General features: G+C 47.4%; 1 protein-coding gene across 1 annotated transcript; it reads left to right on the top strand.

Moving 5' to 3' along the window:
- The first annotated feature begins 1270 nt into the window (after positions 1-1270).
- LOC138357812 (uncharacterized) lies at positions 1271-10402 on the top strand. Its single transcript, XM_069314989.1, has 3 exons — positions 1271-2998; positions 9333-9433; positions 10150-10402. The coding sequence occupies exons 1-3, from the start codon at positions 1271-1273 to the stop codon at positions 10400-10402; spliced, it is 2082 nt and encodes a 693-aa protein (XP_069171090.1).
- The last annotated feature ends 493 nt before the right edge of the window (positions 10403-10895 follow it).

Raw genomic sequence — 10895 nt, 5'->3', positions numbered from 1 at the left:
GATCCAGTGGAGTCTGGGGAGGAAGAAGTTTTGGGGGGCAGACATGCAGACCAGCTAGTTTTAAGCCCCCAGAAGGAAAGTTGCCGAGTGCCAGCTGGAGGTAAGCAGGAAAATAAAAATGTGCAGAGGAGACAAGAGTCCAATGAAGCTCCACAGAGTACGAGTAGTACGTCTGGCCCGAGGAACTCCAATACGAGTGGGCAGAGTCAGAGCCACTCGGGGGCGTAGAGGAGAGATTTCTCCCAAATGAGATGCTACAAGTGCAACAGATCGGGTCACATGATGCGAGATTGTCGGCAGGGCAAGAGAGTCGTGACCCTGACCACATGTGATCCCCGGAGGAAGTACGTTGATGTACAACAAGACAAACCACAGAAGGTAGATTTGATGAACGAGCGGTATAGGCCGTTCATTAGTAAAGGTTGGGTCGGCATAGAAGGTCAACCCGAGGTGGAGGTTAGTATCCTCAGGGATACTGGAGCCAATCAGAGCTTGATTCTGAGAGGCCTAATAGGTAATGATCGACTGTTAGCTGGCAGTAGGAGGATAAAGGTTCATGGGTTGTTGTCTAAGAGTGACATGCCCGTGTGTGCTGTCCAGTTGAAGTCAGATTATTTGTCGGCGGAGGTGATGTTGGGAGTGTGCCCCAACATACCTGTTCCAGGAGTCCAAGTGATCCTGGGGAACGACTTGTGTGGGTCCAAGGTGTTGCCAGAGCTGATAGTAAAAGCTGTGCCGGAGGTGAACCAGGAGGACCGCGGTACAAGTGGAACGCCGGACAAGGTGGATCTAGCCAGCATCCTTGAAGATGAGGCAGAGGACAGTCAAGTCATCGTATACCCGGCCTGTGTAGTGACAGAGTCGGATGTAGCTGCCGAGGAAGACATTGGAGATGATGTGGCAGTGTCGACTCCACCAAGGGAGGAGGTCAACATGGACATGTCTGGGCTGTTCGATGAAGATCCAGCTCAGAAGAATGAGGATTCGAGGAGACAGGAAGTGAAGATGACCCTACCTGAAAGGTTCAGCGTGAACCGAGCGGACCTGATTAGGGCTCAGAAAGAGGAGTTTATAGATCTAATCAGGGAGGCAAAAGGGGGTAAACTCATGTCTGGAGTCCCCCGTGTATTACTACTTGGACGATGACGTACTAATGAGGAAGTGGCGACCGGACAAAGCCGGCGCAGATAAGGTGTGGTTGGAGAAGCACCAAGTGTTAGTGCCGAAGGAGTTTAGGGCGGCAGTGCTAGAACTAGCCCACTCCGTAGATATGGCAGGGCACTTAGGGGTGAAGAAGACCTTAAATAAGGTGCAGGACCACTTCTACTGGCCGAACGTGTGGAAGAAGGTGAAGAAGTACTGTAGGACATGTTTGGCGTGCCAACGTGCAGGTAAGTCGGCTCCGGCTATACCAAAGGCACCCTTAAAGCCCATACCGGCATTTGGCGAGCCTTTTGAGAGAGTCTTGATAGACGGTGTAGGTCCGTTGCCGAGGACCAGAAGAGGCCACGAGTATTTACTGACCATAATGTGCACGGCCACCCGTTTCCCCGAAGCAATCCCCCTGAGAAAAGTGACGTCGAGAGCCGTTCTGGATAGACTACAGAACTATGTTGCGTGGGTAGGAATGCCCAAGGTTATCCAGACGGACCAAGACCAGACGGTCTTCCAGTCTAAGTTGTTTAGGGAAACTGTGAAAGGATGGAGGGTAGAGCAAGTGCGCTCGTCACCGTATCACCCTCAGTCGCAGGGAGCATTGGAACGTTTCCATGGAACGCTAAAGAGCTTGTTGAGGATATACTGTGCTGAGAAAGGGAGTAGTTGGGACAAGACATTACCATCCGTGTTGTTCGCCATCAGGGATGGGGTAGTAGAATCACTCAGATTCACCCCATATCAACTGGTGTACGGACACTACGTGAGGAGCCCAGTGGGTGCGCTGAAGGAGCAGCTCACCGTGGATAGGCCTAAGGTGGACGTGGGACAGTATGTGAAAACTTTTAGAGAGCGACTCTCTAGAGCCAGAGCTTTGGCCAAGGAAAATTTGAGAACGTCCCAGACAGAGATAGTAAGATATCACGACAGGAAGGCGAAGGGCAGGATATTTCAAGGAGATCAGGTGTTAGTCCTACTGCAGGAGAAAGGAAGTATATACGAGTCGAGATTTTGTGGACCATATACCATCCAGAAGGCGTTAGGGGATGTGAATTATGTAATCCACATGCCAGATCGTCCGAGGAAGTCACAGGTTTGCCACGTGAACATGATAAAGAGGTACTATGACAAAGATAAACCTCTAGGCGAGGAAGAACAGATGGTAACCCCGTTGCAGGAGACTGTGCTTTGCGTGGGAAACGGCAAAGGAATGGAGGAGGAGAACTGTACGTTAGAGAGGGCCGATGGCGCGAAGATATCAAATACGGAAAGCCTGGCCAAGATAGGTGAGCGTTTGGGTCATTTGAAGGATGACCAACGCCAGGAACTAGTTGAGATCCTACGGAGGAATGAGTCGTTATTCACGGACGTGCCCAGAAGACACCGCGGAATGGTGCACGAAGTGAATGTAGGGAGTGCTGACCCCATCAAGCAGCACCCTTACAGAGTTTATCCGGAGAAAGCAGCAGCAATGAGAGCAGAAGTAAAGTATCTGCTAGATAACGACTTGGCAGAGGTTAGCAACAGTGACTGGGGTTTGCCGTGCCTCCTCGTGAAGAAAAGAGATGGCACGTACCGGTTCTGCACTGATTACAGGAAAGTGAATGCAGTCACAGTCGCTGATTCGTTCCCGATACCACGCATTGACGATTGCCTTGATCGGATTGGGAGTGCACGGTATGTCTCGAAGATAGACTTGTTGAAGGGATACTACCAGATTCCCCTGTCCGAGGAGGCCAAGAGGATCTCAGCGTTCGTGACACCCAACGGCTTGTACCAATATAAAGTGGTGCCATTCGGAAAGAAGAACAGTGGTAGTTGTTTCCAACGAGTAATGAATCAGGTATTACAAGGCGCGACTGGATGTGCAGTGTACATCGATGATATTGTAGTGTTCGCTGATTCCTGGAAGAATCACGTGGATCGACTTTTAGATTTGTTTGATCGATTGGAGAAGGCCAACATGACGATCAACTTAGCGAAAAGCAAGTTCGGGAGAGCCCGCCTGGAGTACCTTGGATATATAGTAGGGCAAGGCGAGGTTGCTCCGGTAAGAACAAAGGTGGAGGCCATTGACAACTTCCCGGTGCCCAGGAGTAAGAAAGAATTGTTGAGATACCTCGGTATGATTGGATATTACTGGAAGTTCTGCGGAAATTTCTCCACCATAGCCGCTCCTATGACGAGTTTGCTATCAAAGAGCAAGAAGTGGAAGTGGAATGGAACAGCACAAGAAGCGTTTGAAAAGACCAAAAGACTGTTGACCGAGGCGCCTGTGCTAGTGTCGCCAGATTTTGGAGCGCCGTTTACGTTATTTGTAGATGCCAGTGATATAGGGGCTGGAGCTGTACTGACGCAGCAGAATGATGGAATTTACCGTCCCATGTCCTTCTTTTCAAAGAAGTTGGTTAAGCACCAGAGGTCGTACAGTACGGTCGAGAAAGAGACTTTGGCCCTGGTGATGGCATTGAAACATTTTGAAGTGTATGTGAGTGGGGGAGGACACCCAGTGACGGTGTATACAGACCATAATCCCCTAGTTTTCTTGAAGAAAATAAAGCATGCGAACCAGAGGTTGACCAGATGGTTTTTATTGTTCCAAGAGTATGACCTGGTGATAATGCACATAAGAGGACGAGAAAACGTCGTAGCTGATGCGTTATCTCGAGCCTAGCCGCTAGAATAATTCTTAAAAACAAGGGTGAGGGAGCGTTATGATCCCAGGCAGCCGAAAAACGAGTCTCTCCTTTGAGAATTATTCTATCAAGCCTGACCTGACTATAAGGTCTGGGAAATATGGAGGTGAAGACACCAATATAAAATAGCTGGTTGGATTTGATGAACAATTTGAGATTATGGGCAGTGAATAAGAAAATAGATAAATGACTGGTTAGGAGATGTAGATAATTTGTTGGAGGCATGAGGCTCGCTTCTGGAGGGCTTTGAGCTCACTTGAGTGCCAGACATCGCAGGGGGAAGCCGTGCTCCGTTTGAGCTCCCGTCAGAAAAGAACCCCTAGTGATATATCTCCAAGAGAAGAGAAGAGAAGTGTGCAGGCATGCCAGCTGTGGAATCGAGCTGGGAACGTTGTGGTCTCAAGTCCTGGACGGCGAGGAGTGCTTATTAAGCCGCCCAGAGACATTATCGTGGGCCGTGGGAGTGCCCTGACCAGACTCTGTCAGAGGGAAGAGCGCCCTCGACTAGGCAATCTATGGTAAGCACGATTTAAGCCAGTTCATAGTGATTATTTGTAGTTGGTCGTGTTCCCAGCGACAGTAGCAATGTTTATTGATAAGTTAGACATGTTTTGATAAGGCAGGAGGCCTAAAATAAGAGAGTGGAGAGGGAGGAACACGGAGCGACATCCATCTCCTCTGAACGCTGGCAGGTGACTGAGGGGGGCCCAGCTCCTGGCTGAGGACCCTCCCAGAGTGAGTGAGGCCCGCCGGGCAAAGCGAAGCATGGACCAGCCCAAAATAGGGGAGTCCACTCTCTCAGTATGTAGAGAGCAGATAGATGTAGGAGGCAAACATATTGTGTGGTTATTTTTGTTTATGTGTTTAAGGGGAAACATTTTTATTGGAGTGTCAATGGGTTGCAGGTATGTCTTTGGAGAAGAGTTGCTGAGAACTTCGAAGCCAGCACAGAGGGAGTAGTTGATGAAACTCCAAGGTAGTGGAAGAGAGGACCTCTAGCTGTAAGGAGAAGCAGTGAAGAGGAGTGTCACGTGCTTCTGTAGAGGTGGTGAAGCACCACAGTTGTTCGAGGAAACTTCATGGTGTAGCAGCCAGGAGAGCTGTGGAGGACCCTAGCAGAAGTGGTGGAGCACCATAGTTGCTCAAGGAAAACTTCATGGTGTAGCAGCCAAGAGGAGCTGCAGAGGATCCTGGTAGTTAAACCCGGAAGAACCTGAAGAGATCAGGGTAGTGAACTTCCAGATGTGGAAAGGAGGTTCTAAATGATTACTTGTAGGGAGGTGATAGAGTGTTTAGTTGTCATTAGCGTGCAAGACGCAGTGAAAGGTGAGTGATTGTTTGCCATTCTTGTGCTGAGAAGTGTTTATACTGAAGTTTAGTTACAGTCGTAGGCTGGATTACCTACAGATGTATGTGTTCTAGGACTGATAGGGTGATCGATTGATCATTGATGTGCATCAAGGAACATTTATACTGATATATATATGTTATTGCATTCATATGCTGATTTTCTTTGTACATGTTTATAGATATATATATTCTCTTGCTGATAGTGCAACATTGTATTATAAGACTTGACCTACTTGAGGAGGTTGGTAATATTAGGTGGTGAATCAGGAGATAGAATACAACTAAATAAGCAGATGATAGTGTTCTGATGGTGTTGGAGTGCAACCTGACTGAAATAGTATAGAGTGTGGGATTCCTTATTATTATTATTATTATATGTGTGTATGTATTGTGTATGTGCTTTGTCCAGTAAATATATTCAAATTTGCCAGTGTTTGCCCTTGTCCTAGTGAGGCTTCCCAGGAAGTAGTAAAGAAGGAGAGATAGAGAGAGAAAGAACCAAGAACCACTGCTGTGGACAGGGTAGGACGGAAAACTAATAAGTCAAAGGGGATTGAGGAGATCATATCACCTAAGGAGAGAGTAGGGAGTCACAGCGGCTCGAGTGGGTGTGTGCACGTGACAACAAGGCTAAGTATTTGAGCCGCGTCCCCTAAATGTGTGACGTTGAGCCCCTCTCCAATAGCCAGAAGCGCCCAGGGTGATCTCCTGGTAAAAGTATAAGCACTCTTCCGAGTTGTGGGTTGGGTTGTCCAGAAAGAAGGATCAACGACAACAACACCGCCAACCCACACTACATTACCATGTCAGCAATGGGCAAGCGCCTAGATCCGGAATCCCTTCATGTAGCAGTGGCCTTGGTGCCCCAATTCACAATGAATACAAGTGTATTTGCAACAGGGTGGAAGCAGACCAATATGGACTGCATGGGTCGAATTGCGGAAGCACAAAGGGCTGGCATGCAAGACACAACGAGGTCAATGACATCATCAAGAGAAGCCTCGTTTCAGCTTGGTGCCCAGCAGAGGAAGAACCTCGCATCCTAGGGTTCCAAAACCTAGATTTCCCCGCACTTTGCCTTGATGGAATTACCATATACTCCTGTAAGGAGGGTAGACAGTTGGTGTGGGACTACACATGTGTATCCACCCTGGCTGACACCTATGTACATATCAGAGCTGATCAAGCAGGTGGGGCGGTCAACCACAGGGAAATAGCAAAGTTACTCAAGTACAGGCGACTGGAAGATCAATACCTCTTGTTCCCATAGCGTCTGAGACACATGGCTCCTGGGGTCATGTTCCAAGTACCAGATGTTTACCACATTGATGTATCTTGATGTATCAGCATCAAGATATCACATTCAAGAATATTATAGAAGTGGAATAACATACTTCTCTACAGGGAGGTACATTCACTCCACTCCCCCCCTCCTCGCTGTCGACGCACAACCCTCGTCGATCACCAAACTACCACTTCAAGCCAACGTTCTCCCCATTGGTGAATCAGCAACTTCACGTGACTCCAGCGCCATCTGCTCGCCTATATATAGTCTTGCTCGAGCAGTTGTCCTCAGAATATTCTTTGTGCTCTAGAGCTGACGCTTCTATCTAAGCATTCGTCCTGTATACTAAGTGGAGGTTTCAGCCAGCCAATATTCTCAGCACCATTTACTAATTTTTGTCTTGCTAATTGTAGAGTAACGTAATCATTATTTTATTTTATGTTGTGTTTTGTCTTTGTTTTGATCAGCACTGTACATAGCCAAGGGATTATCTTTATTTTGTTTATGTTTGTTTAAAGTAAATTAAAGTTTCATTATTTATAAGATTTGTTTTGCGTGTTTTTCCCTCTCACTTTACCACAGGAAGACAACCGCCAAGCAGTCAACATTTTTTTTTTCTAATGTGATTGGCATTTCCTCCAGCCATAGAGAAGACTGCCTTAACACCTACATTTCTTCTCATTTGTAACACCAATATGGAAGCAGCAAGAGGAAGTATGGGCCAATAGACCTTCTGTAGTTACTTCCATTCATATGTTCACTTATCGCCATGCCAAGTAGGAAGAATTTGGCAAATAATCCGCAGTAGGGAAAATATTAATTTCAATTAGTTCTACAAGTTAGTAATGATAGTAAATGCTGTGCTTAGCATGCAAATAACAATTAAATGTTGGTTTATTTCCAACATGGATGCTAAGGGTCGCCGTTGTCCCAGTGCCGCTTCATACCAGCCCCCAAGCGGGGAGTGGTGGGGGGAGGGGGTAGTGAATTGGAGGCTCTCAAGCAGCCTACAGTGATGTTAGGTTGACGTTAGTGCGTTTCCAATCAATTCCGGTGAGTGTAGTGTTAAAACAAACTGCATTGATGATTTCCCGAGTGTTGAAATTTGTGTAATAAGTGTGACGGCGGTCTCCCTTGTGTGCCCCTCCATAACCCCTGCCCCATAGCACAGCCCACACACCATCTTCCCCCACTCTGCTACCAGTGCCTGGCCCAGCCACCCATCAACCACCAGCCACCCACCCAGCACACTAATGGTGCCCAGGCCATGCCCAACTTCTCAGCAGGGTAATGCTTGCCTTGCTACAGTCCATTCGGACAAGGAGAGGGTACAGTCAGTGGGCAGCCAGTCGTCAGGACATCTTGGCATGGCGTATGTCGCACCTGTCACAAAGCCCCCTTCCAGCCAAGAAGGGGAACGCCAAAGTAGAAACTGTCCAGTGTGTGACAAACGGTTTCGTCTTGTTTCTGATGGAACTGTCCGCCAACAACATTCTGTCAACTCAAGTCGTTGTCTAGGGTCTAGGGGCCCGCCCCAGGGCAGAGACAATGGACAACCTGCTGCAGGAGAGAGGAACAATACCTCTCTCAACTTTATTTCAGCAGATAATCTCCTTTATGTCAAAGCGACGTCCACCAGGACCTTACCCCACATCTACAAGGCTGCCCGTCACCAAGCATCTACCAAACTCATGCTGACAAAGGTCAACGATGCTCCTAGAACCATTGGAGCATGGCACAATCTTCTACTATTTGAGAATGCATGCCTAGCATTTACTGCCGAGGAGAGACAAGTCATTTGCAACCTCAGTAATTAGGGCTATTAATGAATTCTCCAGAGAAGAAAACCTGGTCCGCCTTCCTCCTCGTGCCAAGAACACCAGCCGCTGGACGACCAGCAATAGCTCACTGGACAACCACAAAATAAGAGCACAGATCACCAGGATAAAGAGGGCAATACCACAGGTGCAATCAGAATCATAACCAGCGATGACACTATTGCCTCCAGGAACGACACGACAGCAGAGGCTCTACAAGACAAACACCCAAATAGAGCTCCAGACAGTAGCATTGATCTCCAGGAAAACAATACTGGCATAAATTCCCTTGACTGTTCTAGCATCCCAGGTGTAAAAAGCAGCCATGTCTTTTCTAACAGGTTCAGCATGGGCTTCACAGGCTTAAGACCCCAGCACATCAACCAAATGTTGAATCCGGTGCTTGGAGAGGTCTCAAAGGACCTTCTAGTGGAACTTATCAAATTATCCAACATGCGTCCCTGTGGTCATCGGGCTGTTCTCTAAAGAAGGGGGGCGGGGGAATCAGGCCCATTGCTGTTGACAACACCTTCCGACGCCTCGTAGCTAAGGTTGCATTGAGATCTATCAGCCAGGAAGCAGCCACCTTGCTGAAACCTAATCAGCTCGGGTTTGGGATCCCCCCCCCAAGGCAGTGAAACTGGAGCACATGCAGCACGGGCTTACATTACTAGTGTCCTCTGGTCCTCGGACCAGAGGACACTAGTAAATCTTGATTTTATAAATGCCTTCAATCAAATCAGAAGAGACGTTGTCCTCAGGGCTGTACACAACCATTTCCTTCCCCTTTACTTATTCATCCGATCGTGCTACAGTGGGGACGGTAAGCTTCTGTTTGGGGAGCATGAAATAGACTCCTGTGAAAACGTCCAACAAGGTCATCCCTTAGCCCCCCCCTCCTTTTCTGCTTAGCTATCTGAGTGGTCACTGATAATCTGTTACAGGAAGTTTCTTTTATCGTGTTATTGCGTCGCATCAGAGTATAAGTAGTGGTACTTAAGAGTAATGCTTTCTTACTAAATGTTACAGGAGGAAACGACTTTAACAACCATGCAGGTTGTTAACGACCCACACGGCGTGGCTCGTCCGGTGGCGGGAATTCTGTTGGCCAATCAGAATCACCGGGCGAGGCAATGAGTACAGGTCAGAACATGGGCAGTACTCTACACTCTTCCACCCTGTTGACATGGCCTAGTTGTGTGACCAGCCGTATGGCGAAATTGTGACGAGGATCCACTCTCTTCTGAAATACGACCAGTGGAAGATGGTGACTGTCAACGCCGTAGGGAATGTTAAAAATCTACCGTCGACATCAGGATAATTATATTGAGCCACGAGAAGGTAGATAAGTTCTACAGACGATTGCGTTAGCTGGATGTATATACCGTCTTGTCAGTGTAGTTGGCTGAGGGTCTTAAGAACTGTCTTGCTATTACGTAGTAGATACAGGCAAGAGAAGTAAAAGGGTTCAGAAGAGAACCATTATCACTGCTGAGTAACTCTGCTCTTTGTTATTGTACTAAATATATATATAACTGTACATCTAATGTACAGTGTCCAATAATTTGTATATGTAACTCGACATATAAGATACCCACGTTTTTGGGTAATGTAGATAAATATCCATGATAAAATTTTACCTTTATTTTATTTTGTCCTTAGTCAGGGCTCAAGTTATGTACGTGTGTCGTACCTGACAACAGGTCAGGCTGAGGAGGACGACACCTGACTAAGTCGGAGAACACTACATTCAGATAACTATAGTTTACATATAAATCTGGTGTTATCAGAGTAATTATACACTATAAAAGAATAAATTAAATGTGTTAAGCTATGTAATCGACAGTTCGGTCCCATCAAGGGATCGCGAGCTAAACATCTGGTACCTGGATGATGGCACTTTCGCTGTAACCTCAGATACTATTTTGGAGGATGTAAGGAAAATCCAGGAGCAAGGAGCACCCTTGGGCCTCAATCTCAATGTATCCAATTGGGAAATAGTCTCCCGCAACCCAGACATCACAGGCCAAATAAAAACTGTTCTTCCATACATTATAGTTGTCGAGCCATCTGACTGCACCCTCCTGGGTGCCCTATAGGCCTGCAAGCAATCGAGGAGGTTCTGGAGGCAAAAATCACTGACCTAAGGAGAATGTTAGACAGGATTGACAAGGCTGATGCCCATGATGCTCTCTTAATTCTCGTATGATGCTTATCTCTCCCTAAATTGACTTACTGTCTGAGGTGTTCTTCATCCTACATCAGCCCCAAATTAAATGTTTATGACACCCTTCTGAGGTCCATGCTGGTGAAAGTCCTGAACCTTCCATTAGACGACTCTCAATGGGAGCAAGCAACCCTTCCTTTGTGGTTCGGCGGCCTTGGTGTCCGCACAACCTCACAGATTGCTCTACCAGCCTTCCTTACCTCCTCTCATGCATCACAAGACCTCGTAAGATATATCCTACGTGAACCCCTGAGTAATTCAGCAGGAATACCCCCTCCCCGCTCAGCTCGTTGTCGCCGTGTGGGGGCTTCGTGGGCGGCTGCCGGAGTATGATGCTCCTTGGGACAGTCCTCTGTCCTTTTCTA

This window comes from Procambarus clarkii, chromosome 80, assembly GCF_040958095.1.
Source record: "Procambarus clarkii isolate CNS0578487 chromosome 80, FALCON_Pclarkii_2.0, whole genome shotgun sequence".
Classification (NCBI taxonomy): Eukaryota; Metazoa; Arthropoda; class Malacostraca; order Decapoda; family Cambaridae; genus Procambarus; species Procambarus clarkii.
The sequence above is the reverse complement of the archived record's forward strand: the minus strand, read 5'-3'. Positions and strand labels throughout refer to the sequence as shown.